The following is a 20,173-nucleotide window of genomic DNA, read 5'->3' as shown; positions in this document are numbered from 1 at the left end:
GACCACAAATTCTCCGAAAATTTGTGGTCGAGTGGATAGAGTGATGTGTACTATGATCATTTCTCACACGGCTAGACATGGAATGCAGGATCGAGTCCTGGCCAGCCGCAGCTCTGTTAATGATATATATATATATATATATATATATATATATATATATATATATATATATATATATATATATATATATCCAACAAGCCAATATCCCAAAAGTGCAGGCATGCATATGTGTGTGTCTGTGTATAATCGCCTATTTGTAGTTGCAGGGGTCGAGACATATAGCTCCTGGCCCCGTGTGTGTGTACACATACAGCAGCAACCACATCACCCCACATTAATTTTTAATAGGTACATTAACCACAGACATCCCTGACACTCATTTGTAGTAGCTGCCCTTGTGGGTTTAGTGCTTCGTTTTTATTATAATAGTGTAGTAGATATATTATCCACACACATACTTAGCATTATTAGTATAATCAAGGGGGAAGCGCTAAACCCGGAGGATTATACAGCGCCTGGGGGGGGGGATGTGGAAGGCATTCAGGCTTAATTCGGGGAACTGGAGCACAGATCCAATTCCCTAAATCAAGAGCCCCTCACCAACATCAAGGAACCTTCCTTGAGGGGTTATACTTAGTAGCTTCATCCATGCACATTCAGAAATTAATCTCATTGGTAAGTTAATTCAGGTATAGGTACACATAAATACAGTTACATAAACTGGTCATACAGTGCCAGGAAAAAGAGGAAGCAATCAGATTTGATCCCAGGATAGGGGCATCTCCACCTCTCTGGATCAAGATCACTGCTACCAACCTCAAGGCATCCCTCACCCTTCCTTAAAGAGATTCAAAACTAAATATTGTAGTACTGTATCGCTAACTAATTTTGATCCGTTTGAACAAAAAATACATTGTAATTTTGTATCACCATCTTTCTTTTTAAATATTGTAACATTGAATCACTAACCTGTTTTTATGTTTAAAATTTTTTAGCATTATCTAATACATCATGTCTCATGGCTTACACACCGCTGAGGAAATATTAAAGATTTAAAAGCAAAAGTTATGTATGGAAATATAATTTGAGGTAATTTTCCATAGCTGTGTGGAGCAGAAGGGAAGGAGAGAGAGAGGCTCCAGGAGGCGAGGGCGAGGCAGGAGTCACCAGTGTTATATTGACCACTGGAGGAGTGGCACGTACAACGCTTCACTCCTCTGCCCACTTCCACGCACCCTCACCCACACCCACACAAACCATATTATTGTAACCCGCCTGTAAGTTGTCATGTGTATGTGGTGTTACAGTGCACTATCCAAGACTGGAAGCGAGGTGTAGGCGGGTCATGGAGAGCGTAGGGAGAGGCACATCATGGAGAAGGAAGGATGTGTGAGGTGTCATGGTGGGCGTCACCTTCAGGCACAGCCTGGCACTGTGTGACACTCATCTCTCTCAGGTTAGTCCATTACACTCCCTGCTCATAACGCAAACTTAAGTGAATGTCTTTGTTATATTGTCTTGACCGTTTTTTCGTCTTTTCATTGTTTTATCATTGAGTTTAATATATATATATATATATATATATATATATATATATATATATATATATATATATATATATATATATATATATATATATATATATATATATATATATATATATATATATATATATATATATATATATATATATATATATATATATATATATATATATATATATATATATATATATATATATATATATATTATTGCTTTTAACTTTAATTATTTTGCTTCTTAAAGGCTCCCATTTTCAGTTTAGCCTTTTATAAATAAGTATCTGTAATACTGAGTTTAGGTCCTACTGTAAAATAACCTAACCTGATTTTAACTTACTCGGCAAGCGGTAGACATGGGAATGGCGCGCCTTTGTTTACGCTCCAATGTGTCTGCTACTCTCCTACGAATGACCAGAAACATTACACAACTCGATACTAATGATTGATTGGCTCTGACTTGCAGCTAGTGTAGAAACAAATATAATTTTTTATATTTCCCAAATAAAATTTTGCACGAGAAATAATTGTAGGTGGGGCATGAGTAACATGGCTGTATTTTACATAAAATGGTGCGTGACTCGAGATTAGTAACTAATTTCAGTATTAGCTGTGAACACAGACAAAATAAAAGAAGTGAGGTGCATGTCTGGCACGACCATTGCTGCTGAATGCTAAATTGTTGTTTAAATCCTTCACTCAGTAATGACTCCCTCTCACGAAGTCAGTGTTTGCTTAAGAAATGTGTTCCATGTGCTTTATTTTGGGTTCGTTAACACGTACTGTGTGTGCGCTCATTTATTTGTATTTAAAGCGCTTGTCTCATAACTAGACTTAACACTTAAGAACCATGGAACACTGACATCAGGCTACATACTGACCATAAATAAAACCCCAAAAACGATACTAGGACAATATGATTCGACATATTCTTGTGCGCTTGTATCTACAGATTCCTAAATTTATTCTCTCAAAAATTTGTTATTCCTATTCGACTGAGATAGATCAACAATCGCTGTATGACCCTTACAGGTTTAGCGCTTTCCTGGGATAATAATAATAACATTTCTGTCGCTGTGCGATCTGAGAATAGTATCCCCGTATTCCATAACCTCTGACCCCTGTCCGTCTGCATGCGATTGGAATAGTACAGAGTGCGACATAAGTTAATAACAGTTAAATATTAGCGTTGAAGATTTGAAGGGACTCAGAAGAGGCATTCACAAGTCATCATATAGAAACTAATATGCACATTTATTCGATAAGAAATGGTAAATTAAAACAAACACAGAGTAAATCTAATTTAGATCTTTGATCTTTCATCTGGACCAAAGAGACTATCCTAAAAATACAGAAGTACATTTAACCGGAAACCACTCAGATGTTGTGCTATCAAGTAATTAAGGACGTGGAGGGAAAGGAGGAAAATGATGCGAGGGATGAGGACACTTGTGGCTGAGAAAACCTATAGTGATCTTTATTACTTGAATCTACCTAGGAAATCTTTAAAAGAGGCAGTAATTATTCTGTGGCACAGGGGCCTAGTGGTTTTTCGGTGAGGAGGTGGGAAGAAAAGCAGAATATGAGGTGACGAGAAAAGAAAACACGTAATATAATAAAGAGAAGTATGAAGTGCATTTGTATTTAAGATTATTTCTTGTAATAATTTCCCTATTAATTATAAATACATTAACATAGAGTGCTACATCTGTGGGGATTATAGTGGGAGTAGAAAAACTCTGGGAACTCATCAGAGGTAAAGGTATAGTGATATATATACTGGTACAGAGGAGACTAAACATACCCCATTCCATCCCTCCATGCCTTTCTAACAAATTTAGTTTGCTTATAATTATCTTTACATCATATTAATCATTAAGGTCAGGATGGTGACTTGTGAGCGAAGTTCACTCAAAATGTGTACCCCCACACCTTCCCCTCGGCCGAGACCTCGTGAAGTGAGAAAAATGTGGTTCTTTGGCATAGACTTTATGTAGAGCACAGCAGAAGTTTGTGGAAATTGGACTGGAATAATTGTAATAACCAGCGTGAGGAAGATGCAAGAATGAGAATTATTGAGTCGTATAAGTAGATTTATTATTTTGAAGCTCTAATTTTCTAATGTTATTAATAAAAAATTATGAGGTATCATATACTTAAGAACCCCAAAAAAATAAAGCTATCAGGCAGAAAAAATCAAAGGCTTTTAAAGCCGTTCAAACCTACACCATTTAAATTTTAACAGTATTCTGTATATATATAAGTAGTACCGGAGGTGGCTGAGCGGTCCCTCCTGAAAAGGGCTGCGGCTGAGCGGTCCCTTTTTCACACCTATGTGCTAATGACCTTTTTCACACCTATGTGCTAATGACCTTTTTCACACCTATGTGCTAATGACCTTAGCCCCGCCCACGACCCCCACCCACGCCCTCGACCCACGACCCTGCCCCCCCCCCGTGCCCCCACGCCCGCGCTCCCGCGACCCCCCACCCGTGCCCCCGCGCCCCCAAGCCCGCCCCTCGCGCCCGCCCGCGTCCCTCACGCCCGGCCGTCGCGCCCGACCGCGCCTTCTGCTGCACCTTCTGCAGCGTCGTCCGGATCGCCCCCGCGCCCCGAATTTTTTTCCGATTTTTTTCGAATTTTTTTTTAATTTCATTTTATTGTGCTCTCCACTTCCTCGAATCAAGTTTGTGGATTCTCCCTCCCACTTTCACCCCCATCCCAAATTTTTTCGATTTTTTTTTCTCGATAATACAAAGTCTCCATCTCCTCGGATCAAGTTTTTCTCGACAATACAAAGACTCCATCTCCTAGATCAAGTTTTTCTCGATATCAAAGACTCCAATTCCTCGGATCAAATTTTTCTCGAAATCAAAGTCTCCATCTCCTTGGATCAAGTTTTCTCGATAATACAAAGACTCCAATTCCTCGGATCAAGTTTTTCTCGAAATCAAAGTTTCCATCTCCTTGGATCAAGCTTTTCTCGATAATACAAAGACTCCATCTCCTCGGATCAAAGTTTTTCTCGATAATACAAAGACTCCATCTCCTCGGATCAAGTTTTTGGATTCCCCCCTCTCAGGGTAAGCATTCAAATGAACTCCTCCTATGGGGCATGGTACTTTCTCTTACTACAGGTCTAAACAAGTGTGACGTCAGTATTCCTCTCATTAATGTTAAATGAACTAAAAAGTGTGTTTACTCGGCGGTCAGTGACGTCACGCGATGACCCCACACACAGACTGAATCTTGTCGACTTACCCCTACACATTTCATATACAACATAGGGAAAACATTTTCACTCTTAACCCAGGATAATCCAAATAATTTCACATTTTTTTCGTTAATACCCACAACAATCCACAATTTCTTTACAAAATACAACACAAGTCTAGACATTTTTCTCGTTTTAACTATTTCATCTCAGGTCACTCCCCACGAAGTAACCTTCTCTCTCTCCTCCTCCCCACCCTCCCGAACCCTCACACTCCAACCAACACCTCACAATTTTCACTCATAATCCCCAATTTTTTCTCGTTTTAACTATTTCATCAGAAAGTCACCACAACACTTATAACCACTTTTCGATAAATTCACTAGTCACAATTTTACATATTACGAAGTTAATACGCACACACACCTCACTTTACTTTGAACACCTTCAAAACACTCTCATAAATCATTTGAATACTCACAAAAATACCTTTGAACATTTCCAAACAACACTGAAACACTTCCAAAATATCATTTTGAATACTCCCAAATAAGATTTGACAGCTCTAATTTATCTGCACTTACACATTTCATTAAATTACAACTCATCCCCCCCAAACTCCTCCCTCAGTCTCCAGACTTCACAACATTATCACAAAAACTAACTCAAACACTTTACTTTGAACATCACCAAAAAAACACCATCAATTACAATTAAATACTCCAAAAACATCATTCGAACACCCCCAAATCACCTCTGAATACTCCCAGAACACCTTCATAAGTACTCTCATAAATCATTTGAACACCTTCAAAAACACCTTTGAATAACCTCAAAACACCATTTGAGTACTCCCAAATACACCACTGAATACTACTAAAACACCACTGAATACACTCAAAACACCACCAAAATCACCATAAACTAAGATCAACACCCACATCCCACAACCCACATCGCCCACAACCCTCATCACCCACATCACCCACACCCCACAATTTTTTCTCGTTTTAACTAATTTCATCAGAAAAAGTCACAACAACAACCCACAACTTATAACCACTTTTCAACAACTCTAGTTCGACAACAACACCCACAACCCACAACACCCACAACCCACAACACCCACACCCCACAATTTTTTTTTCTCGTTTTAACTAATTTCATCAGAAAAAGGCACAACAACAACCCACTTATAACACCTTTTTCGGTAGCTCTAGTTCACCCACAACACCCACATCCCACAACACCCACAACCCACATCACCCACACCCCACAACACACACAACCCACAACACCCACACCCCACAACACACACAACCCACATCACCCACACCCCACAATTTTTTTTCTCGTTTTAACTAATTTCATCAGTCACAACAACAACAACAACCCTCAACTTATAATCACACCTTTGAATAACCTCAAAACACCATTTGAGTACTCCCAAATACACCACTGAATACTACTAAAACACCACTGAATACACTCAAAACACCACCAAAATCACCATAAACTAAGATCAACACCCACATCCCACAACACCCACAACCCACAACACCCACATCCCACATCACCCACAACCCACATCACCAACAACCCACAATTTTTTCTCGTTTAACTAATTTCATCAGAAAAAGTCACAAAAACAACCCACTTATATCATCTTTTTTTGGTATCTCTAGTTCGACTACATTACCCACAACCCTCATCAATTACCAATTTATTCACAATTTTTTTTCCCCTTCTTTTTACTGAATCTTAAATGTAATACACATTCCTCTTTACATTACTAAAATTCTAATAAAATCCTCTCCATACCCATGTCCTTGTATCCACATAAATTGATATTATACTCGCATCAACTAATCTCACTACCCAACTATTGCGACATGTTTCAACACCATCCATTCTTTTCCAATATATCATAACTTTTCAATTCTATAATTTCTTTTTAAAATATTCACACATTACCTTTATTTTCAGTAAAATCTCCCCATATTTCATTAAATTTCTAATACAACCCTCCCCATACCCCTCTCCATCTCACCCGCATTTCTTCACATCCACTCACCCATCTCCCAACACACCTCTCCATCTCACCCGCATTTCTTCACATCCACTCACCCATCTCCCAACACACCTCTCCATCTCACCCGCATTTCTTCACATCCACTCACCCATCTCCCAACACACCTCTCCATCTCACCCGCATTTCTTCACATCCACTCACCCATCTCCCATCACACCTCTTCTGAACACACACAAAAATCACATTTCACATCCACAAATGCATCTCATCTCCCTTCTCAAATCCACTAAAATCACTGTAACCAAGATATTCACAAAACTCTATGACCACCTAACACACACACACACACACACACACACACACACACACACACACACACACACACACACACACACACACACACACACACACACACATAACCTAACCTAACCTAACTAACCAAACCGAACCTAACCTAACCTAACCTAACCGAACCTAACCTAACCTAACCTAACCTAACCTAACCTAACCTAACCTAACCTATCCTAACCTATCCTAACCTAACTTAACCTAACCTAACCTAACCTAACCTGACCTAACATAACCTAACCTAACCTAACCTAACCTAACCTAACCTAACCGAACCAACCCAACCTAACCGAACCAACCTAACCTAACCTAACCTAACCTAACCTAACCTAACCTAACCTAACCTAACCTAACCTAACCTAACCTAACCTAACCTAACCTAACCTAACCTAACTTATCCTAACCTAACCTAACCTAACCTAACCTAACTTATCCTAATCTAACCTAACCTAACTTATCCTAACCTAACCTAACCTAACCTAACCTAACCTAACCTAACCTAACTTATCCTAACCTAACCTAACCTAACCTAACCTAACTTATCCTACTCAAATCCACTAAAATCACTGTAACCAAGATATTCACAAAACTCTATGACCACCTAACACACACACACACACACCTCACTTTACTTTGAACACCTTCAAAACACTCTCATACATCATTTGAGGCCACCTTTTCTCAATATCTCTCAACCACAACCTTTATCATCTCACTACAGAACAACCCCAAGATTACTTCGAACACTCTCATAAATCATTTGAATACTCACATAAACACCTTTGAACATTTCCAAACAACACTGATGCACTTCCAAAATAGCATTTTGATTACTCCCAAATAAGATTTATCATCTCTAATTTATCTACACTTACACATTTCATTAACTGAAATTACAACACATCCACCATACTACTCCCTCAGTCTCCAGACTTTACAACATTAACACAAAAACTAACTCAGACACTTATGACATGAGACATTTTACCAAAACTAACACAAACACATATCTGTTATATCTCCAATATCTAAGATCACCACAATCAAGACGTTTGCCAAATTCTATAACGCCACCACTAAGACCACACATTTTTTTTGTACACATTCTCTTAAAACATCATCATAACGAAGATCACTAAAACTATCTATACTTTTACTAAGATCACATAACATTTTGTCTTCTCTAACTCACCCACCAATTCACATTCTCATTCACACTTACACATTTCATTAAATTACAACTCATCCCCCCAAACTCCTCCCTCATTCTCCAGACTTTACAACATTAGCACAAAAAAAAAACTAACTCATACACTTATGACATGAGACATTACCATATCTAACACACTGACTAACTTTGAACCAACTCTGAACACCACTGATCTTCTTCAAAAAATACTCTGCACATCATTTGAACACCTTCAAAAAACACCATCAAACACCTCCGAATACTCCCAAAACACTATTGATTACTACCAAATCACCACTGAATACTACCAAATCACCGTCAAAATCACCAGAAACTAAGTTTAACATCACCATCTAACATCCTTTTTATAGAAATCCCCTCAAATCACTATAACCAAGAACTCCCTCCCCATTTGGCGCTTAAAAAAAAATGCATGAACACAAACCTAATACGCAAACACTTAGTACATGTTCACCATCAACTGAAAACATATCTTGTACACACACATAATCTAAGACAACCACCAACTACAATCACCCATGTTCACTTACCTATATATATATGTATGTATATATATGTATATATAATAATAATAATTATGCAAGACAAGCCACGGGGGTTAAATGATAAATATTATGCCGAATTTAAAATGTCGATTTTTTTAATGTACGATGGTATGCTGTGTTTCCTTTCATAGTAGCATAACTTGTGCGAGTTTCATTGGGATTAGTCTGTTTTCATGATGAATATACATCTGCATATATGCGTGCATAGACAAAAATTAACAAATATTACCCACGGAACAAGTGGTATTGATCAATAACAACACTGCACTAGCCAAGGAGTCGAACCCATGCTGTTGTGGCTCGCCTCATGGTGAGAGAAAACGCATGACGCTTTAGACCACTAGACCACACAATCCTTAACGATGGCGCATCCAGCCAAGCTAGATGATGTACCCACCATCTAAGGACATGAGGCGGGCCAAAACAGCATGGGTTTGACTCCTTGGCTAGTGCAGTGTTGTTATTGATATATATATATATATATATATATATATATATATATATATATATATATATATATATATATATATATATATATATATATATATATATATATATATATAATATATATATATATATATATAATATATATATATAATATATATATATAATATATATATATATATATATATATATATATATATATATATATATATATATATATATATATATATATATATATATATAAACCTAGCAGCAAGTAGGTACCTGGGTGTTAGCCGACTGGTGTGGGTCGCATCCTGTGGCGGGTAGTATACCTCAAATAGGGATGGGTCTTCGAAATGAACTGAGGTAGGATAACAGTTCTTGGTTTGTTAAATTGATTTGTTAAAAAAAAAGTGAACATATATACATACGCACAAACATATAAACACATTCCCTTTGCATGCACTGAGGTAGAGAGGACTGGGCTTATATGATGCAGGGATACTTTGATCAGATTGCGCATGGACTGAAACACATGTAGATATTATTGTTAGTTATATAGTTTTTTCTTGTTGTTAACGAGCAATTTATCGTACTTCATTTTGTTTAGATTTATATCCATAGCCGACTGATGCTATTCAGTAAGAAAGGGAAATACTTTCTGGTCGCGTGAGCTATACTGGAGGTAATGAAGTTTTGGTATATGTTTGCAGGAGTGACTAGCAGAGCAGTGATGGTGTGGGTTGGTCGTGGACGGCTGCCCCGGGCAGCACTCTCAGGAGTGCGTCCACTCGTGGCTTGTTGCTTACTCTCACTTACTCTCACCGTCTTCTTCATCCTCCATGCCGGTAACTATCTCACACTATTAAATAATAATAATGGTTAATTGGATTTTACCGCCAATAAATGATACTTTAATCCGTAGAATAGGGATTAAATTAAACTCTTAAGAGATTTACATCTCTCGGTGTTAGCCATGTATAATAATATTATTATTAATTGCATTAATAATATTGTTCTTATATATCATTATATAGTATCATTATAATTATTCACAAAAAGCACTAATCTAATTTTTATAAATTATATGATTAACAAATTGCCTTTTTGTATTAGTGTGCAGATTTGACGTTAAAATATAGCATTGTTCAAAAACTCCTGTAACTCGGTGAAAATGCAATCGGTTCACAAACTAAAGAAAAATAATAGATTGATTCTCCGACGAGTGGTGAGGTGAGCGCATGTTTGCCGAGCTATAAGCAGGTACCTAGGAAATGGTTGTCGTGGGTCGCACCCTTGGGAAGGACTTCATTGTAAATAAGCCACATTTCCCGGTTATCCTGTGTTAATAACCTTACCACCTTAAATAATCATTAGGATATCTTTTTTTATTAATTTTTGTCGTCTTCGTCCTTGTCCTCCTATTCCTCCTCCCAACAATGGCAAATACGTAGAGGAAAACAGGATAAATGGTAACAGGATGACATCTTGGGGATGTTCCAACATTTTAAGATGAGGCAGGAGTTTGTGTTGGCAGCTAACTTACCCTCAACTTGAAATCTTGCCAATCCCACGATAGGCACTCTCCTGGTTTGCTTGTAACAAGCAGACAGCCTTATGCACTATATGTTCAGTCAAATATTTAGTTCGATGAGTATGACCTTTAAATGATCTTGAATCAACAAGACTTGCAATAATTTACCCGTGTAAAGTCTTCTCTGTGAGGTATAAATTTTTACATTGTCAGAAATGTTCTTACTACAGGTTTCACAGCTATTTTTACACAAAACAGCCTCAGGTCCTGGCCCTGCCACTTGCAATCGACTGGAGTTGTTAGCCATTACCATGGGCCTTATTATAACTTGAAATTGTGTAGAGTATGATTTTTATAATTTCTTCTCTCAGCTTGATCCACTTTCTTGTCGCCCTGAGGCTGAAGCAGTGTTTTCTAACCATTGTGATTCATTTGTGTCTCAAGTATCATTTATGCCCTCTCCTGCTCCCACTCCTTGCATGTGTGTATTTTTATGTTTCATGTTAATGTCAGTTTGAGTGTCTGGTATGTTATTATAACTTTTGGGTTTCCTCATAAGGGTGCTAGATTCATTTGCTTTTATTTCTTCCGATAGTGCATTTTCTTCAGCTTCAGGACTAATTTTTACACAATCTTCTTTGAATTTTGTAAAGCCTCTGTACGTTTGATACGTTGTAGCCATAATACCAACTTACCTCATAATTTGTAATATTTTAAAGTTATGAATTAATCTAAGTCTGCCCGAAATGCCTAGCCATGCTAGGTGTTCTAGTGGCCCCCTCTGTAATTAGTATTTTGCTACATGTAAACCACGCAATAACCAAATTCTGTAAACTCAGCATTGTAATCCTTATAGAGAATAAACTTTGAATTTGAATTTGAATTTGTGGCCTCCATGCTGGTGTTGCATACTTTGTATACAGTGTCTTGAAATGCATTTTGTTGAGGCCCCTGAAGGCAGTCGTTAAGTTTGCTAGCTTCTCGTACGCTTCTGAGGCTTGTCAGGAAACTAGCTATCTAGTCTTAATATTTCTTTAAAGTAGGAGACCCATATATAACTTAAAAGCCTGCACCTTGGACCTGAAACTCACAAGAGTGTATGTTCTTTTCTCGTGTCTTGTGCAAGCTCCACCTACCTTGAATTTTTCATTGTTTGAGGTCACACATTTTTGGTGTTGAAGGCATAACTCTGAATAGACTCCTAAGGCTGGTGAAGGACTCTTAATCCAGGGAATCAGAGCTATTGTCGTATTTTCTCGAATCAAACAAGTTTAGCGCTTCCCCACAGCAATAATAATCTTCATGTATTGATTTTTAAGTGTTCACTGTGTTCAGTTTATTGGACTTAGTTCCTTTTTATTGTTGGTTAATTAATTTTAATTATAGCTCACCGTATCATTTATTTATTATCATTTTTGTCTGAATAGTTTAGTGTTATATATTACGATAAGAATTGGATAATGACGGTTCGCCATTATTCATTTCTTATCGTAATATATAACAGGGAAAATTTAGTCATTCAAAAATTTTATTTATTTTTATATTTCATGGATAAGAATTCTAGTGTTAATAACAACAACAGTCTGGTTAATCATACAGTCAACAAGAAAATATGGCCTCTGGCCGGGCTCGAAGATGGAAGTATTTACAGAATTTTGGGCTTCAAGTAACAACGGTCTGATTGATCAGACTGTCATCAAGAAAATATGGCCCCTGGGTGAGCTGTGAGGATAAAAAACTCTCATATATGAAGTGTTTGTTATGAGAAGCGAGTCTCAAAAGTCACTGTGAAAATAATAAATATTATACATTACAATAATTTTTGATACACGTGTAATAATATACATCTTCAATAAGTATTATGTAATAATATTATACATATGCAATAAGTATTATGTAATATACATATGCAGTGAGTAATATGTAATAATATTATATATATGCAACGAACATTATGTAATATATATATATGCAGTGAGTATTATGTAATATATGCAGTGAGTATTATGTAATATATGCAGTAAGTATTATGTAATATATGCAGTGAGTATTATGTAATAATATTATACACATAAAATGAGCTTTATGTAATAGTATTATATACACGTAATTAACTAGTGCCAAATATGAAGCTGTTCTTTGTTTAAGTCCTTAACCTCTTGCTGCCTGTATGTACCTGCAGTGTTTGTGACTGTCTACCTGTAGTGTTTGTGACTGTGTACCTGCAGTGTTTGTGACTGTGTACCTGTAGTGTTTGTGACTGTCTACCTGCAGTGTTTGTGACTGTGTACCTGTAGTGTTTGTGACTGTCTACCTGCAGTGTTTGTGACTGTGTACCTGTAGTGTTTGTGACTGTCTACCTGCAGTGTTTGTGACTGTACCTGCAGTGTTTGTGACTGTCTACCTGCAGTGTTTGTGACTGTACCTGTAGTGTTTGTGACTGTACCTGCAGTGTTTGTGACTGTACCTGCAGTGTTTGTGACTGTGTACCTGCAGTGTTTGTGACTGTGTGCCTGCAGTGTTTGTGACTGTGTACATGCAGTGTTTGTGACTGTACCTGCAGTGTTTGTGAATGTACCTGCAGTGTTTGTGAATGTACCTGCAGTGTTTGTGAATGTACCTGCAGTGTTTGTGAATGTACCTGCAGTGTTTGTGACTGTGTACCTGCAGTGTTTGTAATTGTGTTTTCCTCTAGTGTTTATGACTGTGTATCTGCAGTGCTTTACTCGTCTCTCTCTTTCCCTTCCTGTTCTCCCTCGGTCTTCTGTTTTTCCCCATCTCTGTTTCCCAGTTTACTCTCCCTCGTTCTCTTTTCCCCTGTTCTCTTTCCCTTCTTGTTCTCTATTTTAGTTCTTGTTCTTGTGTTATCTTTCCCTTGTTTTCTTTTCTCTTTCTCCTCTTATGTTCCCTCCTTTCCTTATCACCCCTGTTCTCTTTTCCCTCCTGTTCCTCTTTCCAAGCAGCGCGTACCATTGGGAGGATTAGGGAGGATGGGGGGTGCACTGCAGATGAAGTGGGTGGGTGGTCAATACTGCTCACCTCTCCCACCTCGCACACCTCCCTCTCACCCTCCTCCCATTCTCCCTCGTGTTTCTCTCTCATCTCCCTTCCACCCCTCCCCCCCCGCTCTCGCCTTTCCCTTACCTCAATTTCACTTTTCTTCACCCACTCCCCCTTACCTTGCACTCTCTTACCTCTCACTCTCCCTCACCTACTGTTCTACTTTTCCTCATCTCCCACTCTCACCTATTTTCCATTCCTTCAAATTCCAGCTAATTCTCTTATACACACCCCAATTCCCACTTCCACACGCTTCCCTCCATCCATTCCTAAACACTCCCATTATCCCTCCACACTCACATCATTCCTGCACATTCCCCTCCCACACACCCACATCCTCCTACTCCCACATTTTCCCAGTGGATATTTGCTGGTGACGACTCAGTGTGATCGTCGGGCATATTGGCGGTCAAGCTTGTGACAAAGATGCTGTGTTTACTTGACGAGAGTCGCATAAAACCGTCTTTGTGAAGGATAAGCACAGATCTGTTGTGTTGTGGCTTGTTCAGTTCTGAGATATGTTGTGTTGTGGCTTGTTTACTCCTGTGACCTGTTGTGTTGCGGCTTGTTCAAACCTGAGATTTGCTGTGTTGTGGCTTGTTCAATCCTCAGACTTGTTTTGTTGTGGCTTGTTCAATTCTCAGACTTGTTGGGTTGTGGGTTGTTCAGTGCTAGGACTTGTTGCGTTGTGGGTTGTTCAGTCCTGGGACTTGTTGGGATGTGGGTTGTTCAGTCCTGGGACTTGTTGGGTTGTGGGTTGTTCAGTCCTGGGACTTGTTGGGTTGTGGGTTGTTCAGTCCTGGGACTTGTTGGGTTGTGGGTTGTTCAGTCCTGGGACTTGTTGGGTTGTGGGTTGTTCAGTCCTGGGACTTGTTGGGTTGTGGGTTGTTCAGTCCTCAGACTTGTTGGGTTGTGGGTTGTTCAGTCCTCAGACTTGTTGGGTTGTGGGTTGTTCAGTCCTCAGACTTGTTGGATTGTGGTTTGTTCAATCCTGGGACTTGTTGAGTTGTGGGTTGTTCAATTCTGCGACTTAATTTGTTGTGGCTTGTTCAATCCTGAGACTTGTTGGATTGTGGCTTGTTCAAATAGGTGGCATAAAGGACTCCGTCTTCTTTTATCACAAGAATGTTGGAATCGCTGGTCGAGTAAGGTGGGTAGTAGCCATCAAAAGACGAAACTGGTTACCAACACTATACTCGCTTGTGTATCCTACATTTCACCCCTGGTAGGTAGATGGAAATCATTCATGTTTATCCTGTGTTTTAAGCGCTGTGCCTTGATGCCAGTGACGGGCTCTTGATCCAAGGAATTAGGTGTCTTCTCCCTTTCCTACGATTGAACCTAATTGCCTTCCACTTCCCAGTCATTATAAAAGTTCTGTGAGTTTAGCGTTTCTTCCTGATTATAATAAAAAAAAATAGTGCTGTATAGTCCTTGTGGCTTAGCGCTTCTTTTTTTATTATAATAATAATAAAAAAATAGTAATAATCATTTTTACTATAAAACGAAACATGTAGTTTCAGATAAAGTGGTTAATAAGTAATTGCGTAATTCTTGAAACATTCATATATACCATATATACTTTAAGTGTTTCATTTATGAAGATAGCCTCTGGCATTTCTATTCTAACATTTACAGTGACAATAACATTGATAACTAATCATATACCGTCGATTATTATTTTTAATTATGTTTAGTGTATGTTTTAATTTTTTTAAAAAACCTGAATAATAATATATGATATAAATAGTAGTATGCAGTTATAAAGATAATTCAAGAAAAATAGAAAAGATGTTAACTCTTAATATTTAATATACTGAAGCAATAATTCGATGCTGAAAAAATGCAATTCTTAATCATTTAATTCCTTAACAAATTGAACGTCAGATGAATTGCTGATAAATAGAATTATATTCATATAATTTTGTTTTAATTTCTCGCTTTTTCATTATTAATTTATTACATATCTTGAGAAGTTTCTCTTAATACATGATTTATTAAACAACTCTTATAAATTTTGAAAGTGCAAAGCAGCATAGTCTTGGTCGACACTACCAGGGTCACCAACCCGTATCTTGAGCTTGTTGATATTTCTGTACACATTTTATTAATTTTGATTAGATTCAACAATCATGTGTTTGTTTTAATTAATATCTAACTGGAGTCGGCCAATGTGTTATAATATTAATAATAATAATAATGCATAATATTAAATGTTGTACAAAATATCTTTATGCTGACTATCGTTTCAGCCATTTTCATTATGTAGTGTTTACCAATACAAATTTCCAGCTTCACATTTTTATTTCTCTGGCTCTATCAATATCCTAAGGTTTTTGCATCATCGGCAAATATTTGTATATACATGTATTTACGAGTGTATTAGCCTGGTACCTGGGTAACGAACAATTTGCCAGTCGGGCAGCGACGGGTTTATAGGTTAGGTTGTTATAGGTTAACATAAATTGACCTATAAAAACTTATGTTTAACCACAAGGAAATTGGTAATGAAGTTGGCACGTCTGGCAAGGCGTGTCATTGTCTTGTTAGGTTTGGACTCCCGGCTGCTGATCAAATAGCCTCGCTTATATATTTATTCCTTCTGGTTAATTATTTGTTGTAAACTAATCAAGTAAAAGTGAGCACCTATTCTTGCGAGACCTCAATATGATATCAACCAATGAAGACATTTTCTCTCATCATTATTTTCTATTTATTTCTAAATCAAATCTTATCCAATATTATTTTATTTTAAAATAATTTTCAGAAGTTTTATATAAAATGTAAGTAAATTTTTGTTTGCCATCTTGTATAATTTATATTACTATCAAAATAACTCGATAGATTAAATAAACAATATTTAGCTCATGAAAAATTAAACCGCATTTTACTTAGCACATTTTTATCCTTGTATGCGTATTGTTGAGCCGGGGACGGGGGCCGAGTCTCTGCTTCAGGATCCTTTTAACTGTAGACGGCTGCTTTTACTAGTCCTGCATTGTCGTACCCATGCTCAAAACTGCGATGTTTGCTTCCACCACCTCGTCCAATTGATTCCACTTCTTGAATACCCAGTTGAAGAGGGAGAATGGAGTGTTGTATGAGATTACTTTATAAATAGGCAGTGGGTAATGTTTTTCTAGTTCCTCATCTCATATATGCAAGAGTAATTAAAGATAATTTTTCACGCATAAGAATTTGATTCTCAAATAGCATTCCCTCATATTTAAATGCTAATATTTACTGGACGTAATTTAACAGAAGATTATACTGTTCTGGCATGTAAATTTAGGAGAAACCTTAATAGCCACAGAAAACGTTCGTTTCCTGTACACCGCGCAAATGTCTGGGAAGGTAGTTTTATTCTTCATAAATATAGGAAAGGAGTATAAGCGAATCATATTGCGAAGATACTTTTATAGTGCTTGTAGGTGTGTTTTGTAGATAATGTAGACACATAATTATGCTCTGGATGGAAGCAACTTAACTACCCTTCTTTATGAGTGTGAAACGTAAGTAGTACAGTACGGTAGTCTTGTAGACATCAACCATCCAGGGAGGTATTATCATGTCATATGAGCAAGAAACGAACCTGTTAAATTTTGTTGCGCGTGCAGGGATAATGGTGTTTTCTTTGACTAAACTATGTAAGATGACATGAGACTCATACAAACTTCTACTTAAATTCTTGTGTTTCCTAATTGGTCGTATTCCTTTAATATATTCTTTCTAATTTACGTGGCCTGATCGTAGACCGTGCCGCGGAGGGCGATGATTCTGGAAATTATTAACGGATAATAGATATAGTGCCTCACACATATTACCTGCATCACCTTGCCTACCTCATGTGTCTTGACGTGCCTCACGCATATTACCTGCATCACCTTGCCCACCTCATGTGCCTTGACGTGCCTGACACATTACCTGCATCACCTTGCCCACTTCGTGTGCCTTGACGTGCCTCACACATATTACCTGCATCACCTTGCCCACCTCATGTGCCTTGACGTGCCTCAAGCATATTACCTGCATCACCTTGCCCACCTCATGTGCCTTGACGTGCCTGACACATTACCTGCATCACCTTGCCCACTTCGTGTGCCTTGACGTGCCTCACACATATCACCTGCATCACCTTGCCCACCTCATGTGCCTTGACGTGCCTGACATATTACCTGCATCACCTTGCCCACCTCATGTGCCTTGACGTGCCTGACACATTACCTGCATCACCTTGCCCACTTCGTGTGCCTTGACGTGCCTCACACATATCACCTGCATCACCTTGCCCACCTCATGTACCTTGACGTGCCTCACACATTACCTGCATCACCTTGCCCACTTCGTGGGCCTTCACGTGCCTCACGCATACCTGCATCACCTTGCCCACTTCGTGTGCCTCGACGTGCCTCACGCATATTACCTGCATCACCTTGCCCACTTCGTGTGCCTTGACGTGCCTCACGCATATTACCTGCATCACCTTGCCCACTTCGTGTGCCTTGACGTGCCTCACGCATATTTCCTGTATCACCTTGCCCACTTCGTGTGCCTTGACGTGCCTCACGCATGTTACCTGCATCAAATCGCATCTGGCAAACACTATGGACCTAGCCACTTGAAACACCCTATCAGCACAGCACACCTGTGGTATGGGTTTGTTTCTGCAACATAAACCCATTTCAACATACAAACCATTGGGGTGTATGTATTCAACAATAACCACCACTTCTCGGTTTACAGACCATTAGGATGTGTCTAGTCAACAATTAACACTACCTTACAGCATGTCATAAGCACCATAGCGTTACATTATAACGTATCTTGTGTAGTTTTGACTATAAAATCAAACCAGGCATAACGTTAATACCCTGTGCATTTACGTACACTACGAATTATTTTTTACACCTCACATGAGAGCGTATAGAAACTAGTGTAGCAGCAGTGCCAGGTGTTGCAACTCTTGTAGCAGTGATATCAGGTCGGTGTATCAAAAATGCCAGGTCTGTAGTAAACGGTGTAGCAGCTGTTGTAGTAGTGATGCCAACGTGCTAGTTGGTATGTCACTGGCGGGGAGCTAGATGCTCATGGTAACTTAATTAAGCAAATGTCTCATTAAGGGGAGCATGAAGGAGTGTATGAACAAAAGGAAAAAGAACGAGAGAGAGAGAGAGAGAGAGAGAGAGAGAGAGAGAGAGAGAGAGAGAGGGAGGGAGGGAGGGAGGGAGGGAGGGAGAAAGATGGGGAAAGAGGAAAGTGGATACGACCTTGGGAGGATATGCGGGCTTAGAGGTGCTGGCTGCTCCTCCCACCTCCCCATGTCCCTGTAGTTAGATTTACAGACCCGCAGTTTCCTCACCACCTGCTCCCCTTTCTCCCTCCTGCTTTCCATGATGTCTTTTCTTCCCTACTTTATCTTTCCGTTCCTGACTACCACTACATATTTTTTAATTCCTATTTCCTTTCGGTGCTGTACTTTTTTTTTGTTTTCAGCGTCCTAAGTCAATATCTGGCACCTTTCCCTCCCTTCCCCCCAGCTTATATTTATATTGTGAGCGATGATTATTAAGACTACAATATCAAATTGAATAATATAGTTAGTCCAGTTTGTACAATGTCCTGTATTCCTGAGATGAATAAACAAAGCACTGCAATCCTGTCGAGCAGTATAAATATGTAATCAGTATAAATATACATGTACTATATTTATACTGTTTCAGTTTAGTTTGGTCTAGTCCACTCAAGTGAAGTCTTGTGCACACGGCAGGATGGATATGGGGCTCTAATATAATTGCAAAATCATAAAACCATGAATCTCTCTCTCACTCTCCTTCCCTCCCTTCCTCCCTCCCTCCCTCCCTCCCTCCCTCCAACTTCCATCCGCTTTAATTTCTGATGGATATTTAAAAACTTTTGATTAAAGAATTTGAGACGAAATTCACATTACTTTAAATAATTTTGTTTCTCAACGAACCGGCCGTATCCCACCAAGGCTGGGTGACCTAAAAAGAAAATCGAAGGTTTTCTTTTTAAATTTAGTAATTTGTATAGGAGAAGGGGTTACTAGTCCCTTGCTTTCGAAAATTTAGGCGCCTCTTACGGCACGCATGGCTTACTGAGGAAAAATTCTTTTCCACTTCTCCATGGAGGTAAGAGGCAATAAAGAACAAGAACTATTAAGAATATAGAAGAAAGCCCAGATGGATGTACATTCATGTGTAGTGTCACCTAATTGTAATTAGAAGTACCAAGATATACCTGTTATC

General features: G+C 38.5%; 1 protein-coding gene across 2 annotated transcripts in view; it reads left to right on the top strand.

Annotated features, from left to right (window-relative positions):
- Positions 1–1,142: 1,142 nt before the first annotated feature.
- Positions 1,143–20,173, top strand: part of LOC128692491 (uncharacterized) — a 79,198-nt gene continuing 60,167 nt past the window's right edge. For both annotated transcript variants that reach the window (XR_011392609.1, XM_070089913.1), the window contains exons 1-2: positions 1,143–1,456; positions 10,027–10,161. Coding sequence is in view for 1 of the 2 variants with exons in the window: in XM_070089913.1 (XP_069946014.1) it covers positions 10,047–10,161 (115 nt within the window). In the remaining variant the exon portion in view is untranslated. The remainder of the gene's footprint in view (positions 1,457–10,026; positions 10,162–20,173) is intronic.

Source organism: Cherax quadricarinatus, chromosome 30, assembly GCF_038502225.1.
Source record: "Cherax quadricarinatus isolate ZL_2023a chromosome 30, ASM3850222v1, whole genome shotgun sequence".
Classification (NCBI taxonomy): Eukaryota; Metazoa; Arthropoda; class Malacostraca; order Decapoda; family Parastacidae; genus Cherax; species Cherax quadricarinatus.
This window is presented reverse-complemented; position numbering and strand designations above follow the sequence as displayed.